The sequence below is a fragment of the Callithrix jacchus genome, chromosome 18 (genome assembly GCF_049354715.1).
Source record: "Callithrix jacchus isolate 240 chromosome 18, calJac240_pri, whole genome shotgun sequence".
Classification (NCBI taxonomy): domain Eukaryota; kingdom Metazoa; phylum Chordata; class Mammalia; order Primates; family Cebidae; genus Callithrix; species Callithrix jacchus.
The window spans coordinates 20,930,103-20,948,907 of record NC_133519.1 but is presented as its reverse complement, the minus strand read 5'-3'; the positions used below and the strand labels follow the sequence as shown (position 1 = coordinate 20,948,907).

General features: G+C 53.1%; 1 protein-coding gene across 4 annotated transcripts; it reads left to right on the top strand.

The window, feature by feature from the left end:
* Window positions 1–306: 306 nt before the first annotated feature.
* NECTIN4 (nectin cell adhesion molecule 4) lies at window positions 307–18,601 on the top strand. 4 transcript variants are annotated; one of them, XM_003735162.7, is made up of 9 exons: window positions 307–643; window positions 9,880–10,239; window positions 12,269–12,559; window positions 13,527–13,647; window positions 14,927–15,075; window positions 15,309–15,465; window positions 15,877–15,952; window positions 16,357–16,431; window positions 16,770–18,601. In XM_003735162.7, exons 1-9 carry the CDS (start codon window positions 562–564, stop codon window positions 16,992–16,994), a joined length of 1,536 nt encoding a protein of 511 aa, XP_003735210.3. In that variant the 5' UTR covers window positions 307–561; the 3' UTR covers window positions 16,995–18,601. The 4 variants fall into 4 exon arrangements, with proteins under 4 accessions (XP_003735210.3, XP_035135302.2, XP_078212243.1 ...); XM_035279411.3 differs by having other exon boundaries at window positions 15,306–15,465; XM_078356117.1 differs by lacking the exon at window positions 307–643 and adding an exon at window positions 6,474–6,824 and having other exon boundaries at window positions 15,306–15,465.
* The last annotated feature ends 204 nt before the right edge of the window (window positions 18,602–18,805 follow it).

Genomic DNA, 18,805 nt, shown 5'->3' with positions numbered 1-18,805 from the left:
CTTGGGTTCCTTTCTACCCACAAGGGCCCTGCCCCCATTCATCCTGGCCTGGCCTGGTGCCCTGGGCCTCCCTTTGCCCCCACCCTTGCCTCTCCCTTCACAACCTCTTCCACATACTTACAGGTAAAGCCTGGAGCTGAGGATGGGACCCCACCGCCCCCACCCAGGTCCTTCCCTCCTTCCCTCCCTCCCTGGCGCCCATTAGCTAGCCCAGGCCATGGGGGTGGTGACTGCTGAGTCTCCGTGCCAGGCCCAGCCCCCAGAGACGCACCTGTTCTGACCTGCTGAGCAGGTTCCCAGGTTTCTGCCATCGTTGTTGGCCACGGCGTGGGAAGCAGCTCTGGGGGAGCTCGGAGCTCCCGATCACGGCTTCTTGGGGGTAGCTACGGCTGGGTGGGTAGAACAGGGCCGGGGCCGTGTCCCCTAGTGGAGACCCAAGTGAGAGAGGCAAGAACTCTGCAGCTTCCTGCCTTCTGGGTCAGTTCCTTATTCAAGTCCGCAGCGGCTCCCAGGGAGATCTCAGTGGAACTTCAGAAACACTGAGCAGTCTGCCTTTCAGCCATGCCCCTGTCCCTGGGAGCCAAGATTTGGGGGCCTGAAGCTGGGCTGCTGCTGCTGCTGCTGCTGCTGGCATCGTTTACAGGTAAGACTTGCCTGAACCATCAGGACACTTGCTTCTGAGCCCAACCCGGCACTGACACACATGCACAAACACATAGACACACACGCACGCACACAAACATTCTCCTTCCTTCGACTCTGAACTCAGAGCCAGTCTCTCTCTCCCAGTGCCAGCTTCCAGCAGTGCCCACAGAAAAGCCAGTAGAGTCCTTCCACTTCATGTTTCCTCCCAGCCCTGAGGCCAGGTCACTATGTTTGGGATCCCTGACACCTCTGCCTTGCCTAGGCCTGAGCTGTCTTGGGGAATAGATGTGGTGACCCAGTGCAGGTGGGCAGGGAGGTGGGAATTGTGAGGATCCTGTTCACCCCAGGGTTTCCAGAGGTGCCTTGGCCTACCCGCTGGGCTCTGGAACGGCTGCCTGGAACTGGGACTGACTCAGGGCTCAGCTGGTCTCTGTAGTCATCAGGGTGCAGGAAGCCTGATGCCCAGAGAGTAGTTGGGGGATTTCTATTTCCTTCTCTTCTCTCCATAATGATCTAGAACACCAGGACTGGGGCACCTGTTGGGGACTATGGGAGAGCTGAGAACGTCTGTCACTCTGGCCCCTCCCTTTTTCTGGGCACAGTATTAGGTGCCAGGGTGGTAATGAGGGGGTTTAGATGGGTGGGGGTCTAAGGTGGGAAACCTTCTGGCTCGGGTGTAGTTCTCTTTTGTTCATCTCCTGGTACCCCATTGTCGAACTAGATGCCTTGTATTACTCCTCACCTCCCGCCTGTCTAATGTATATAGAGCAAATATGAATTCTCAGAATGTATAATCTTCAGAGTGGAGGAGAGCGTGTGTGCACAGTGAGACCTCAGTGGGATTCCATAGGCTGTTCCTAAGGTAATGAGTAACTGAGAAATCTTTCTCCTTCAAAAGATGGGGCCTGATCTGAACAGCACAGTTTGATTATCAGCCCCAGGAGCAGTAGTGAGAGAGCCTCAGTTGCCCAGCAAGATCTAGCAGTGATTTCCCTACCTCCGTCTCCAGCTGGAGCTCTCAGGAGGGTAATAAGGCCTAGATATGTGGGTTGGTGAAGGTATGGGCTGCTCCCATTCTGCTTTCTTTTTCTTTTTTTTTTTTTTTTGAGATGGATTCTTACTCTGTCGCTCAGGCTGGAGTGCAATGGCATGATCTCAGCTCACTGCTACCACCGCCTCTCGGGTTCAAGCGATTCTCCTGCCTCAGCCTCCTGAGTAGCTGGGATTACAGGCTTGTGCCACCACGCCCAGCTAATTTTTGTATTCTTTTTAGTAGAGACAGGGTTTCACCATGTTGACCACAATGGTCTTGAACTCCTGACCTCATGATCTGCCCACCTTGACTTCCCAAAGTGCTGGGATTACAGGCATGAGCCACCGCTCCTGGCCCCACTCTGACTTTACAATAAATAGGTCATGGGCCCAGCCTCTAGTCACAGGATACTGAGCTCTCCCCCTGCCATCCCCTCACAGTCCCCTACCATCTGTGTTTTAATTCCCATCTTCCAGATAAGCCCTTCTCACTTGTTTAAGGCAAAAAGGTGGGGCCTAGTTGCTGCAGTCAGGGAACCCAGCAGGCACTTTCCTGTGGGATCTACCCACACCTAAAGAGAGGAGTCATGCGATCTCAGGACTTGGAAGAGATCAGAGAGATCACCACTTCAACTCTCTCATTGTACAGATGAAAAAACGGTAGGGCAAGTGAGATCTGCAAGATTACTCAATGTTAGAAGTAGACACACGCATGCATGCACACGAACACCTTTCCTGTGACTCTGAACTGAGGGGCCAATCTCTCTCTCCCACCCCCAGCTTCCAGCAGTGTCTCCAGAAAAGCCAGTAGCCCTTCCCCTTCATGTTCCCTCCCAGTCCCCAGCCTGGGTCACTATGTCTGGGATCCCTGATTACCTCTGCTCTGTGTTTGGAGCATAACGAGGGTTAGTGACTTGGTCTTCTGACTCAAGAGTTCATTGAAGAATAGTACATTTGAGTGAACACTGGGTACAGCCTGGATACTAGATGCTGGAGATGCAGTGGTGAATGCATCACATGGTCCTTGCCTTCCTTTTCCATGAAGGAAAAACTGTTCTTACTAAGAGAAGCCAAGGGAAGAGGAAAGGAGACCCACTTCTAGTTAGACCCCATGCAATGCCTGACAGGAAGGAAGAAAGCCTGGCCCCAGCTTGCCCCACGAAGTTGGAACCTGGTAGGAGGCCACTCTGCTACTGCTGAAGCTATCATCTGCACAGAAATGAGGTTGCTTTGGGGTCTGGAGACTTCCAGCCTGAGGATCAGATGGTCCCACCTCCACTACCACCACCATTCTGGCTCTTCTGTGTGTGGACATCTCCTTAAGAGCTCCTAGGAACCTGGAATGTTTCATGTCTCTGAGGAATCCTTGGACTGGGAAGTCAGGAGTCTTGGGTCTATGTCCTGTTTCTGCTATTAATCTGTTTGGTTACCTTGGGCAGCTACAAAACCAGACTTCAGTAGACCAAGATGATCTCTACTGGCCTTCCAGCTCTGTAATACAATGACTCTATGATGGTCCAGCCCTGGCTGAAGCAGGGTGCTGGGGTGTTGGAAGAGCCACCGGCTCTGGCTGTGGAGATAGAAGCGGGGAAGGGTTCTCGGCCTGTCTCTCAGAGGGTACCAGAGTACCTTTCCCCAGGATACTGCCTTCCTGGCCCTACTGCAAATTCACCCCCCACCCAAATCCTGGGCCAAATCCTGGGCCCTAGGAGCTCTGAGCCCCAGGGCCCTGCCCCACCCCTGTCAGGGAAAGGAGCCCAGGCTTGGGAGGTGCCTCAGCACCACAGCTCTTTGTCTCTCCTTAAAGGGATAAGTTTCCGGGTGAGGTCTCCTCCCTTCTCCCTCCCCCATCTCTTGCCCTGGGGCTGAGGGACCCAAATCCATGAGACACCCCTCCCCCATTAGGATCCTAGTCCCCAGCTCTTTGTCTGGGTTCAGGAACCCTGCAGGACCAGAGGGCCAGTGGTGCTCTGAATTCTGAGGTCTGCCTTCTTGGGGTTAGGATCAGCTTTCTGTCTAAGGTTAGTTTCCTAGAAAAGGAGGGGCCCATCCTTTCTACTCCTGTTTACAAAGGGGGGGCAGGCCCTTTCCTGTAGGACCTACCCAAACCTGGGGAAGCCAGCAAGGGAGGTGGTGAGAACGGGGAGAATCCCAGGGAAGCCCTGTGACCCCGGTGACCTTGTTCCCACCCTAGTGTTTAAGGAAGATGGGCCACAGCTAGAGATGGCGGTGAGGAGCTTAGAGTTCATGATTCCATCAGGCAGACCAGAGCCTCAGGATCCAGGGCTCCTCTAGGCAAAGTGAATGGGGGATTAGCTGCTTTGGGGCACAAACCCAGTGAGGAGAGGATGATTGGATGTTCTTGCCTCTAAAAATTTACCTTTGCTCTGACCGAAGTCTAGGCAGAGAGAAGGGATGGCGGTGATGTGAAGTGGTCACACCACTGCACTCCAGCTTGGGTGACAGTGAGACTCTGTGTCAAAAAAAAAAACAAGAGGAGGTGAAGTTCAGAACTGGGGAGGCATCTGCCGTGCCTCCTGGAGGAAGGCTGTGGAGAGGGCGGCTGGGGCCATTCTTTCACTAGGACAGGCAGCCTGTGGCCTCAAGAGCTTTTCTCATCATTTTCTGGCCACCCCCACCCGCTTCCCTCTAAATTTAGTGTTTCCTGAGAGTTGGAGTTGAGGCTGTGACTTGGGAGGGGCAGACCTGGCTACAGTGGGTGGAGAGGCGGTATGGAGCAGAGGCTAGGATCCCAGGAGTTTGGGAGAAACTGAATGCTGGGTCTCCCACCCACAGTGTGGCTGTTGTGGTGACTCAGCCAGGCTCAGACTCTGGCTCCTGGGGGTTTAGGGGACTTATCTGTGTGCTGGGAGCTGTGTCTGGGCCAGAGCTGGGGCTGCCTCAAGGCCTGTCCTCCCCATTGTTCTCATCTCCCTTTGTGATTGTGTGGCCCCCCTCCCCAGACACTAATCTGTGGGTGGGCATTTTGCCCAGGCTGGGAAGCTCTCACTAAGCTGGGGGGCTTAGGACAATGGGGGGTAACTGAGGGAGGTGGATGAAGGCAGAGAGGGAATCTTCTGGTTTCTAAAGTTCCTTAGCACTCCAAGGCCAAGGTCATGGGGGAAAGAGTGGATGGAAAAGGGTTTGCTGGGCTGTGCATGTCACCTGTCCTGGATGGGGAGCTTCTGTGTGTCCCTCCCGGGTCCCTTCTCACCCCAAACTCAGCCACATACTCCAGCTCTTGGGTAGAGGCTGTTGCTGTGGGGTAAGGGGAGGCAGGAGTTAACAAAGGAGCCTGAGACCCTAGACAGCTTGGACCCCTCCCCCTAGCCTGAGGCAGGATTCCCCCCACTCCCCCCAAAACCACACCAGACAACCCTTACCCAGGCCTGCAGCCAGAGCTGGTTTTTCTGGTGGTGGCAGCAGCAGAGTCCTGACAGAGATTCCCAGGGAGAGGCCTCCTTGGGGGGCCAGAGCTGCTGAGGGCCCAGGGGAGTGGCTGGGGGTAGTGGTGAGAAGGGTGGGAGTCCTTTTATTAGGAACCTGAGGAGCAAGGGCAGAGCAAGCACTTGTTTTGTTCTGCTGGGGAGCCCTTAATGGCAAGTTCCCATCACCTGGAGGGACAGTGACCTCATCTCTGGGTACTTCCACCTTGAGCCTGAGATGAATCTTTCCTCAAGTCTTGGGGTGAGGTGGGGAGGGATGCTGGGGGTGACATTCCAGGCATGCAGAGGTGAAGGCTCAGAGCCACATGCCACTGACCAAGGGCAGCTGAGACAGAGACATATGTGAAAGCCAAGATAAACTGACAGCAAAATATTTACTATATGTGCAGAGTTCCGCGAGACAAGAATGCGCTGCGTGCATACAGAGGGTGTGACGTGCACACGGAATGGTGTGTGCACACACGTTCTCACATACTCATACATAGCTCTTTCCTCTGGACACAGACAAGTATGGCTATGTCCTTAAGAGAAGACATGAACACGTATATGTGCCAAACACCCACCAGTTTATGCAAGGAGATAGCTTCACATGGGTGTGAACCAGCGCTAAGACTGGCCAGGCTCTCAGCCACAGATCCCCATACACAAAAGACTCATACTCTCTTCCTCCTTGTCAGAGACCCACTTTTGGGACCCCTACATTTACCCTTGTAAGTACCAACAGGGGATACTGATGGAGAAAGGCCCCTCATAAAGAAAAGACACTTCCTTAAAGATGCTCTTGATGGCTGGGTATTGGCAAGTGTCAGCCTCAGTTTCCCCTCCTGAGATCAGAGGCCAGGCTCACACTGAAAGGAAAGTTGGGACCCAGGCATAGGGTGCGGAACAGCCAGCCAGCCCAAACCAGGAATGGAGGGCCTGTCTGGGAGCGGGCGGGGTACACAAAGGGCTGAGCTCTAAAGAGGCCCGTGGGGGCCTGGCCGGGGTGGGGGAGGCCAAGGGCAGGGATCCCGTCTGGCCAGTTGGGCCTGTTCTCTCCCTTGCGCAAGGTGGTGGTGGCTGTGGCTAGGCTTGCTGCTGTGCTGCAGCTTCTGAGTCACCAAGGCTCCTGACCAGCGTCCTGGTGCTCCAGGGAGGTGGGGTGGGAGGGTCAGAGGGAGGAGTGCCCAACCAGCCAGAGTCCACCAGCCTCAGCAAACAATTTGCAACAGAAGGGTCCGTGGGCTTGGCCTGGCCTGGCCACCACATGCCCTCAAGGTGAACTTACCAGGCAGGCAATGTGTCTCCTTTGGTCTGATGACATCATCATGCTGACGCCAGGCTGACACTGGGTGGAGGAGAGGAGGAGGCAGTCCTGGCCTGCCCTGGCCTGGAAGCCTGGACTCCTGGGTCTGCTTAGCCAGGGACAGGGATTCTAGAGCCCAAATTCTGTTTTCTCTCCTCTTGTACCCTAGGGTGGTAGGGGGGTACGCAACTGGAGGAGGGTGTTGCCTCAGGCTGAGATGCTCCTAAATAGTGGATTTAGAACAATGAGGATCTGTGGGAGATACCCAGAAGGGAATTTCCTGTTTTACTGGGTTCCTCATCTGCAAAGTTTCAGTTTGTCCCCTAGGGGTGGGATCGTGGACTCACAGGTGAGAACATGGAGGATCGCGATTCGGGCATGCACTGGATACCTAACGCCTGCTGTGCCCCAAGAAGGTATTTTCCAAGGGAAATGTAGGTGATTACTGGTGGGGAGAGAGCAGATGGTTGGCTAGTATAGGAATAGGGATGGAAAATATGCCATCTGACATTGTCTCAGAAACAGTCTTTAGAAGGGTTTGAGTGTCCCAATGGGGCAGGTCTTGGGATCCTTGTGACCTGCACAGACATTGAAGCAGAAGATGTGTTGTGCTGGAGATCCCCTTGCAGCCCTTCCTGGCAGCCCTGTTCTCTCCAGTGCAGGAGTAGAAGCCTGGGAGGGGTGCGGGTGGTTAGCTGGACTCCCAGCCTGGGCTGGGTGGGACCAACATCAGCTTAAGCAGGTCAGGGCCCTGGTATCTGGCCCTGCAGGTCTGTCCTGTCCCATCTGGGCCCTCCCAGCACCCAACAGCATCCTTCTTCCCTGTCCTGGCAGCAGGGCCACAGAACCCCTCCTGCGCTCTATGCGCTGCCTCACTAAAACCCTCTGATCCCTGCCAGTGGGGCTTCATTTCCTCCTGCCTCCATGCCTGCCTCCTTCCATCCCTGTTTTTTTCCTCTGTCCAGTCTGGAGGTGCTCCCTTTGGCAGTGAAGCTAATTAGCCAGCCCAGCCTATCCTGCCTCCGCCCCAAGGTTACCATGTCAATGCGCTCCCTCCCTGCCCAGCCCAATGCTTGTTCCTCCTCTTTTTTTTTTTTTTTGTAGGATGGCATCTCACTTTGTTGCCCAAGCTGAAGTGCAGTGGCATGATCTCAGCTCACTGCAACCTCCACCTCCTAGGTTCACCAATTCTCCTGCCTCAGCCTCTGGAGTAGCTGGAGCAACAGGTGTGTGCCACCATGCCCAGCTACTTTTTGCATTTTTAGTAGAGACAGGGTTTCACCATGTTGGCCAGGATGGCCTCAAACTCCTGACCTCAGGTGATCTGCCTGCCTCAGCTTCTCAAAGTGCTGTGATTGAAGGCGTAAGCCATTGTGCCCAACCTGTTCCTCCTCATTCTACACTTTCCTTCTGTCTCTCTCATTTATTAATTTGCTTGTTCATTCATTCAGTCGGTCAATAAATGTTGACAGAACCCACATACCACTGAGCACTAAGTCAGAAACAATGCTTCGCATGTGATGTGAGACCCAGAAAATAGAGATAAAGAGCTGCGACAGAAGTAAAGGCAGGGTGCTGGGGAGCACAGAGGAAGGGCACCTGAGGTGCTGCCTGAGGTGGGGGTGGGAGGAGAGAGGACTCCTGCAGGAAATGATGGCTAAGCAAAGTCTTAAAGGATGAGTAGGAGCTGCCAGACGTAGGGAGGAGGGCATTCCAGGCAGGGGGTAGATGCGGGCAGAAGTGAGGAAAAACAAGGGGTGTGGTGTGCTGGGCAGAGGCAGGGACAGCACACTGTTGGGAGTTGCTGGGGCACACATTCCAAGGCAAGGAGCTCCTGCCATCCCCACCTGTCCCTCTGCTCTGCCCCAGGCCCCAGGCCCCAGGCCCCATATTTCACTTTTGATTCCATGACTCCAAATTTATTTCTTCCCAACAATGAACATCCTCAGGCCCTGTCTCCCTCGTAAGTTACTCATCCTAGAAATTGAGGCTCTGTCTTCGAGTCTTTCGTCTCCTTCACCTCTCTTTCTAGTGAGTGACCAAATCCCTGTCAAATCTCCCCCTCAAAGCTGTCCGTTCCTCTCCACCCTAGCACTACTGGGCCCGGGCTGCAGCTGCAGTCTTCAGTGACTGCCTGCCCCCTCACCACTTGCTCACGGCACTCCCTGGCTAAGGAACCTTCAGTGACTCCCCATTTCCTCTTGACCAAGTCTGAATTCCCTTGCTGGTGTGGAAGTTCCCCGGTGATTTGGCCCCACCCTGCCCCAATCATATTTTCACGCTCGCTCAATACACACACCCTGTCTTAGGTTGGGTCCTCTCCTCTTTGGTTTCTGAACAAGTCATCTTCTCCCTCTCCTTGGTGTTTGCTCACGGTGGTGCCTGACTTAGAATGCCTTTCTAGGTCTCTCTCCCTCCTGGGCCTATCCAGCTCATGCATGGGGCCTTCCCAAAGGATTCAGTCCCATAGTGATTGCCCCATCCCACAGTTAGCCTGTAACACACCCCTGAGCACTAAATCAGACAGACACACGTTTCCATATGTGTCTCTATATGTATCTTTTGCTCCTGAGCAGATCTCAAGCCACATGAGAGCAGGGACTGGATCCTTATTTACAGATAAGGTAACATGATGGACCTCTCTCATTCCAGAATTTCTGAAGGCGTCATTAATATGAAAAATACTAGCCCTTTGTACTAGCTCTTTGTCCCTTGTCCTCCGCTTTGGGCTTACCATTCTGACCCCGTTGCTGTGCGTCTGCCCTGACCTCATCTCTCTGGGCCCTTTCTGTCTTTAGTGGCTTGCTCATTCCTGCCTCTGAGCCTTGGTTCATGTCTTTCCTCCCACTTGGAATACTTCCTGCACGATGGGAATCCAGGTCTCTCATCTTCAAGCCATGAAAAGAATGTTCCAAAGGGCCTACTGGATAGACCCTTCCCATAAGATGTGCCCCATCCAGATACCAACAGTTTTTGGTTCTTGCTGTGGCTCCCAGCCACACTTTCTGAAACTATCCACTTTTTCCTGGTTGGTAGGTTGAACCTCCTCTGAAAGTTTGTGTATGGCTTTCCCTGCTGCTTCGTGTATAAATCCCACTTCCCTGATGACTGTGAGCTCCCTGAGGGCAGAGGCTGGGTCTCCTGTCCTGTTACAGCCTTCCACCTTGCAATTGCTCAGGATCCAACCCTAAGCTGCAAGAGGGTGTGAGTCTTCCATAAATGGTCTGTGTGGCCTTAGGCAAGCCACTTCCTCTCCCTGGGTCTCAGTTTCCTCATCTGTTAAATGGTGATAATAACGCATACCTCTTGGGAATGTTTTGTAGATTTAATAAGGTAATGAACTGAATGCGCTTTGCAAGCACAAAATGCTCCAGGAGTTCCGGCTGCCTTTGCTGTCATTATCATTATGACTCTGCTCCCCCAGCTCTGGCAGCACCCCTAATCGTGGCCGTTCCTTTCTGACCCTTGCAGGCGGGTGCTCAGCGGGTGAGCTGGAGACTTTGGACGTGGTGACTGTGGTCCTGGGCCAGGACGCAAAACTGCCCTGCGTCTATCGAGGGGACTCCGGCGAGCAGGTGGGGCAGGTGGCGTGGGCTCGGGTGGACACGGGCGAAGGCGCCCAGGAGCTAGCGCTACTGCACTCCAAATACGGGCTTCATGTGAGCCCGGCTTACGAGGGCCGCGTGGAGCAGCCGCCGCCCCCACGCAACCCCCTGGACGGCTCGGTGCTCCTGCGCAACGCAGTGCAGGCGGACGAGGGCGAGTACGAGTGCCGGGTCAGCACCTTCCCCGCTGGCAGCTTCCAAGCGCGGCTGCGGCTCCGAGTGCTGGGTAAGTGGGGCTCTCTGGGTATGGTCTGGGCTGCTGTGATGCAGAGACACCAGGACTCAAGGCTGGGGGTCTCGGAGGGGAAAAGCTGGAGGCAGGCGGAAGCAGAGATGGGAACTGCAGAGATGAATGGGGCAGAGGTAGAACAGGAATAAAAAGTAGCGTCCTCAGCCGGGCACGGTGGCTCAAGCCTGTAATCCCAGCACTTTGGGAGGCCGAGGCGGGTGGATCACGAGGTCAGGAGTTCAAGACCAGTCTGGCCAACATGGTGAAACCCCATCTCTACAAAAATTGGCTGGGCATGGTGACGCGTGCCTGTAATCCCAGTCACTTGAGAGATTGAGGCAGGAGAATTGCTTGAACTGGGACTCGGGAGGCGGAGGTTGCAGTGAGCAGAGATCGCACCACTGCACTCCAGCCTGGGCTACAGAGCGAGACTCCGTCCTCCACCCTACCCCTGGCCCAAAAAAAGGTAGGGTTCTGTACGGGTGAGGAAGCTTCAGCCAGCTATCCTTGCACCCAGTCCAGAAATTCTCTCCAAGTAACTCCAAAAACTGGGGAAGAATACATTTATTAGGAAGTTCTTTCTTCCAACGACTTGAAACTCCCTCTCTGGCCATTATTAATACCCATTTTTAGAATAAAGCTACATTCCCGTTCTCTCTCCCTCTTTTTCTTCCTCTTTCTTCCTTTCCTTCACTCCTTTTTTTTTCTTAAAAAAAAAAAAAAAGAAAGAAAAAGAAAAGAAACTCCCTCTCTGTTACTTTTGCCCTGTGGCAATATGGCAATATGGCACTGGCTGCCTTCACAACAACCTTTCCAAAGCAGAGGGCTCTTTGTCATGCCCCGCCCAAATCTCCTCTTCTCCAAGCTAAACTTACAGGTTGCTGCCACAGTTCCACCAAAGACAGTTTCAAAGCCTCCCTCACCATTCTGGGCTCCATGGGGTTTTTTCAATGTGGATCCCGGTTGTAGACACAGGCCCAGCTATGGTGTGGCCATAGGCCACCAGTGGGGCTGACACCTTCCTTGATATGGACCTTCAGTGAATGTGGTCTGAGATCATAACCACTTTTTAAACCACCGCTTTGTATTGTGGGGACTTGTGGCCAACCCTGGACTTATGGTCAAGTTAAGTCTTTTCCATTCTGTGTTAATGTTTTGAAGAGAAAAATAAAGGTTTTTGGCTGGGCGTGATGGCTCACACCTGTAATCCCAGCACTTTGGGAGGCAGAGGTGGGCAGGTCACTTGAGGTCAGCAGTTCAAGAAACACCTGGCCAACACAGTGAAACCCCATCTCTACTAAAAATACAAAAACTAGCCAGGCATGGTGGCACACACCTGCAATCCCAGCTACTCCAGAGGCTGAGGCAGGGGAATCGTTTGAACCCAGGAGGTGGAGGTTGCAGTGAGCCCAGATTTGCTGCTGCACTCCAGCCTGGGCAATAGAAGGCGACTCTCTCAAATAAATAAGTAAATAAAATAAAGGTTTTAATTATTTCTCTTTTCATATATAAGTTAATAACATCAGCCTTGGAGTTAAAAACAACAACCACCACCACCAAGTGTAAATCTAGACTTTCTCACCTAATAGCTGATCTGAGACAAGTCACTTAGCTGCCTTGAGCTTTGGTTTCCTCATCTGGAAAATAGAGATAATAATACCAAACTCACTGTTTGTTGACAGAATTCGAGATAACACTTATAAAGTATTTAGCATAATAGTTGACCCATAGTAAGTGCTTACTAGATGGTGGCTATTATATATTATTACATAGATGATATCTGGTTAGTTTTTAAATTACTTCATTATTTTATTTTTAAAAATGACCCATGTTGATTGTAAAAAATTCACACAGTGGAGAAGGATACAAAGTCACCTGAATTTCTACCACTCATCTGTGTCTCCATTAAACAGGAGAAGGAAAGGGGGCCTGAAAGTTTGTACTTGTGCAAGATTGAAATGGGATGAGCGGGGCCTCCTGACAGGGGTTTCGCAGACCCGTGACTCCTGCCTTTCATCATCTGCAGTGCCTCCCCTGCCCTCACTGAATCCTGGTCCAGCACTGGAAGAGGGCCAGGGCCTGACGCTGGCAGCCTCCTGCACAGCTGAGGGCAGCCCAGCCCCCAGTGTGACCTGGGACACGGAGGTCAAAGGCACCACATCCAGCCGTTCCTTCAAGCACTCCCGCTCTGCCGCCGTCACCTCAGAGTTCCACCTGGTGCCTAGCCGCAGCATGAATGGGCAGCCATTGACCTGTGTGGTGTCCCATCCTGGCCTGAACCAGGACCAAAGGATCACCCACGTCCTCCACGTGTCCTGTAAGTACTTGGATGCTTGGGTAGGGAGGCCCAAGGGGTTCTAAGCGGATGGGTGAGACACCATAGGTCCCTGAGCCACACCAGGCTGGGTCTTGGAGGCTACAGTGTGGGAGAGAGCACTAGTCCGAATGTGGAAGACCTGGAGCCCGATTCCAGATGATAGACCTCTCTGAGCTTCTGTGTCCTTATCTTTACAAAGGAGATTGCCCTGCTTCACTGGGTTGTTGGGAAAATCAACCATAAACACGGAATTGAAAAGCACTTTGTAAAATGTTGGTTTAGGGTTTGGAGACAGATAAACTTAGACAAGCCCTAGTTCTACTTCCCAGCTGTCATTCAGTCCTGTTAGGCTTCATTTTCTTCATCAGCAAAATAAGTATAATTAATTGTACTCATACCAACTTTAGAGGTTTTTATGGGAATTAGAAACTAAATGCAGAGCAACTTGCACAGTGCTTAGCGCATTGAAGGCATTTGGTAAATGGTAGATATTGTTTTTCCGGTGTTCGATTTCAAGCATCTGGAGGGGATAAGACTGTTTTCAGCATTTGGCTCAAAGTAGGTCCTCAACAAATGTTTGTTGAATAAATGAATGAGCTAGTAGGATTGTTACACCTTTGAAGAATCAGGCAACATTTATTGGGCACCTGTTCTGTGACTAGCACTATGCTAGGCACCACAGGACATCCAGAAAATGTGTGATGGATCACTACCTTGAGGGACTTACGGCCTCACTGTGCAGGTAAACCAACATAGATTCACTGAGCTTAGAGAGGGGAGGGAACAGTGTGGCCAGGAGCCATCAGTGGGGTGGGGGTGCTGAGCTACGTTTGGCAGCAGATGAGTAGGATGGAGAAGGGCAAGGGGAGCATATTTCAGGCAGGGCGGGGTGGGGGCAGGGCCCTCTGAGGTACCACATGATCAAAGGCATCATTCCCATTCTTTCCTCTCCCACCTCCCACTCCAGTCCTTGCTGAGGCCTCTGTGAGGGGCCTTGAAGACCAAAATCTGTGGCACGTTGGCAGAGAAGGAGCTATGCTCAAATGCCTGAGTGAAGGACAGCCCCCTCCCTCATACAACTGGACACGGTAAGGGCCCCAGCCCGGGGAAGGCCTAACTGAAGACTACGCTCCTCCCTCTCAGGGCCAGGATATACTCACTATGGGATGGGACAATATATTCTGAGCCCCAAATAAATTGTGGTATGTGTTCAGATCCCTTGCATTATTATACTTGTTATATAAGAATGTACATGGTCACCAAATACTATTGGCCTGCCCAGGGAATTTAAGATACATGGTCATTAGTAGGGAATAAATGGATAAGCCCTTAAATTTTTTGTCTTTTATTTATTTATTTGAGACGGAGTCTAGCTCTATTGCCCAGGCTGGAGTGTAGTGGTGCAATCTTGGCTCACTGCAACCTCTGCCTCCTGGGTTCAAGAGATTCACCTGCCTCAGCCTCCCAAGCAGCTGGGACTACAGATGTGTGCCAGCATGCCTAGCTAAATTTTTGTATTTTTAGTAGAAATGGGTTTTCACCAAGTTGACCACGCTGGTCTCAAACTCCTGACCTCAGGTGATCCACCCGCCTTGGCCTCCCAAAGTGCTGGAATTATAAGTGTGAGCCATCGTGCCCAGCCTTGTCTAACTTTTAAACTGTGAAATATAACACAATATTTTGATATTAATATTTTATATATTTATGTGAGTGCGTTAAGTGCACAAGACAGCTGTCTTTTTGTAATTGTTGTTAAGCCAGCACTCCTGTAACCACCACAATATTGGCAGTACCTGGAAAACACCCACTACCTCCAGTTCCCTCAAGGCACCCTTGGCCTTCCTCCAAGGCCTGAAATAGCTAGAGAGTCAGGGAGAGGTTGGGTACACATGTGTGTGAGCCCATGACAGGCATGTTCTCATGTAAGCATATGAGTCATGCATGTGGCCTTGTGCCTGGGGCTATGCTCATGTGTCCTGCCGTGCGACATCACGGGTGTTGGAGCATGCAGTCACATTTTCCAATTACCTCTGCACCCAGCAATGAATGGGGTGTCCTCCTGTGTGAACTTTATAACGTGTGTACCTGGTACCCAGTGCTGGATGACGTGATGCCTGTGAAAGCATGTGGGATGGCACACGTGTGGATCTTCCCTGGGTGTGTGTGTGGGGTGCCCAGGTCAGGCTGGGCAGCAGGGAGAAGGGACCTCTGCCTAGACCTGCCTGGCAGAGGGAGGGGTACCGTGGGAACAGCTGGCGGCTCTGGGTGACGTCATGGGGGTGGAGGGTGGAGAGCTGTCTGGGCACGTTGGGTGGTGGTGGCTTCAGCCCTTCCCGGCCAGCACCCTTCAGCTTCCCTGTTTTCCAGGCTGGATGGGCCTTTGCCCAGTGGGGTACGAGTGGATGGGGACACTTTGGGCTTTCCCCCATTGACCACTGAGCACAGTGGCATCTACGTCTGCCATGTCAGCAATGAGTTTTCCTCGAGGGATTCTCAGGTCACCGTGGATGTTCTTGGTAAGCACTGGGGCAGAAGAAACAAGGGACCTGGGCCAAGGGCTTGGTGGGGCAGCAGGAAGCAGCACAGACAGTGAACTGGGAAAGTGTTTATTCAGAGGGGGCTGGACTGTGTGTCTTTTGCAGAGAGTCAAACTGAGGTGTGGTTTGGGATGTTTTTAGGGGGAGCTGTGAGGTCTGGGGTGGGTTGTGGCCGCAGGCGTCCACCTCAGACAGTGGCCTGTCTCCAGCAGACCCCCAGGAAGACTCTGGGAAGCAGGTGGACCTAGTGTCGGCCTCGGTGGTGGTGGTGGGTGTGATCGCCGCCCTCTTGTTCTGCCTTCTGGTGGTGGTGGTGGTCCTCATGTCCCGATACCATCGGCGCAAGGCCCAGCAGATGACCCAGAAATAGTGAGTACTGGCCACTCCTGGGTGGGGAGAACTAAGCAGAGAACAAAGAAGAAGATAGCAGGAGGTGGGGCAGGACCGAGGAGACTGGGTGGCCTGAAAACTGAGGCGCTTCAGACTAGAAGTGGGCAGGGTCTTTCTAGAGCTGAGAGCTCAGGGTCTGGAGCACAGATGGAGCTCTCAATCCTTCCCTCTGAGTGAGGGTCAGATCCGTGTGTCCCAGTATCACCAAGTATGCACACGCACCCAGCACGCACATGCTCTCCAGCCACACTGCCACCTGCAGCCACACACATGCAGGGCCGGCACGGCACCCACACCCTCCAGGCCTGTGTCACTGGGCTCGGCCAGACTAGGCTCACCTTGGGAGGCTGCCACTGCCCTCAGTTCCTGACAAGGCTGTGTCTTTCCCAGTGAGGAGGAGCTGACCCTGACCAGGGAGAACTCCATTCGGAGGCTGCATTCCCATCACACGGACCCCAGGAGCCAGGTGAGCACCAGGGTTGGGTGCATGTGTGCAGGGTGTGGTGGCACTGGGGTCTGCTTGTGCCTGGGCCCCTCTGTAGACCAGGAGCACAGCTCTCTGCTGGGTCAGGCGCTGACTTGCAGCTGGGGCTGGCTGGGTAGAGGTGAGAGGGTGGAGCTTCTTTGGGTCTGCCAGGGCTGCTCTGGAAGGCCCCCTTCAGCACTGGCCTAGGGCCTTCTCTGGGAAGCCACCATCAGTGCTGCTTCCAGGGTGGGCTTGGGGTGGCAGTGGGGAAATGAAGATGTTTGTTTTCAGAAGTGAATGGACCTGCTGGGTTGGGGGACAGGCGAGTAGGGAGGAGGCTGGTGGAGGACAAAAGGGGAAGAGACTGAGCTCTGTTCTAACTCCCCCATGTCTGGGCCCTGCAGCCGGAGGAGAGTGTAGGGCTGAGAGCCGAGGGCCACCCTGATAGTCTCAAGGACAACAGTAGCTGCTCTGTGATGGTGAGGCCCCCGGCCCCACCGGTGTCCCCACCACTCTCCTCAGGCCCCTGTCCTGGTCCCAGATATGGTGCGTCAGCAGCCCCCTCACCAGTCCCTCTCGCCGTAGCCCTGGCTCACGCAGCCCCGCACCGCATCTCTGCTACGTCTTTGTTCTCCTGTCTCCCCATCCCCATGCCTAACACTCATTCCTGGTCCCCCATCTCTGAGCCCCTATGCTTCTGAGGCAACCATTCCCCCTGCTTATGCCTGGCCTCTGAACCCACCGTGACCCAGCCATGCCCCTCCATGTCCAGCCACCCTGCCTTGGTTCCTGACTGCCCTCTGCCCTTGGCCTCCAGAGTGAAGAGCCCGAGGGCCGCAGTTACTCCACGCTGACAACAGTGAGGGAGATCGAAACACAGACTGAACTGCTGTCTCCTGGCTCTGGGCGGGCCGAGGAGGAGGAAGATCAGGATGAAGGCATCAAACAGGCCATGAACCATTTTGTTCAGGAGAATGGGACCCTACGGGCCAAGCCCACGGGCAATGGCATCTACATCAATGGGCGCGGACACCTGGTCTGACCCAGGCCTGCCTCCCTTCCCTAGGCCTGGCTCCTTCTGTTGACATGGGAGATTTTAGCTCATCTTGGGGGCCTCCTTAAACACCCCCATTTCTTGCGGAACATGCTCCCCATCCCACCGACTGTTCGACCTTCACCTCCAGCCTTCTGTTCATCGGGAGGTCTCCACCGATTGAATCTCTCCCACCAGGCGTGCAGGTCACTGTGTGTGCGTGTGCACGTGCCTGTGAGTGTTCACTGACTGTGTGTGGGGGCGACTGTGTCCGTGGTGTGTACTGTGCTGTCAGATCACAGTCAAGTGAATTGTGGTGTCTGTGCCACAGGGTTTGAGTGGCTGTGTGGGGAACACTATCGGCGTTTGGCATGTGTGTGGCTGTATGTGACCTCTGCCTGAAAAAGCAGGTATATTTTTCAGACCCCAGAGCAGTATTAATGATGCAGAGGTTGGAGGCAAGAGGTGGAGACTGTGGGTCAGACCCAGGTGTGCGGGCAGAGCTGGAGCTGGATCTGCCTCCGGTGTGAGGGAGCCTGCCTCCTGCCACTTGGGAGCGCTGGGGACAAGTGTGAAGCGGCCAGTCCCTGGGTCAGCCAGAGGCTTATGGAAGAAGTCCTCTGCCCTCTGGTGGCCTCTGGGCCTGCTGCATGTACATATTTTCTGTAAATAAACCTGCACTGGGAGCTTCTTGTAGGAATACTGCTCCGAATTGTTTTTAATTTTTTCTTTTTTTTTTCTTGCCCTTTCCAATAGTTGTATTTTTTATTTATTTTTATTTTTATTTTTTAGAGATGGGGGGGGTCTCACTATGTTGCTCAGGCTGGCCTTGAACTCCTGGACTCAAGCAATCCTCTTGCCTCAGCCTCCCTAATAGCTGGGACTTTAGGTGTACACCACTGTGCCTGCTTTGAATCCTTTATAAGAGAAATGAAATTATCACATGTTTACTTCTGGGATTGCTTAAAGTGAGCCCCCCCCACAACACCAGGGGGGTTAATTCCTGTGATTGTGAAAGGGGCTCCTTCTAAGGCATCTCTATGCGCATCCCCTTGGGAGGGCGCCTGAGAGCTGGTGGAGTCTGGAATTAGGGATGTGAGCCTCGTGAGGCTGAAGTTGGTAAGGTAAAGTTGCATCCATAGTTGTTTGTGATACCCTGGGGAGTTGCTTGAACTTGGTGACAAGGCTCCTGTTCAATGGTGGTGTGGGAGAGAGAGAGAGAGCAGTGATTATAGACTGAGAGAGTAGTTCAGGTGAGGTAAAAGAGGTGCTGGGGGTGAGAACGTCGCCTTTCACTCTGGGTTTCTGGATCACTAATTCAAGGCTCTTCTGGATGTTTCTCTGGGTGTGGGATGGAGTTCTATGAGGTTTATTTTTAGCTGGCCTACCCAGATACACTCAGCAGAATACCTAGATTCAGTACCAAAACCCTTCTTAGTCTGAAATCTGCTGGATTTCTGGCCTAAAGGAGAGGCTCCCATCCTTTGTTCCTCAGCCAGCCTAGTACTTTGAATGCGGAGACTGAAGATCTAAGATCCTAATATGTACATTTTGTGTAAATATGTGCATATTTGTACATAAACAATATTCTGTTTTTAAATAAACAGACAAAACTTGTTCTGTCTGGTTCCTGTCTTGCCCCTTGAACTGTGTAAGCTCTGAGTCACACACTCTCTGTCTCAGGACCATCCTTCCTGTAGTTTCAAGTAGGGGAGGACTTGAGGATGCCTGTAGCTGGGAGGGAAAGGGAAAGAATTGGCCTCCACAAGGCCTTTGGTTATCTCTGACAGTTCCCAGGTAGGAGAGTGGAGCTAAGAACC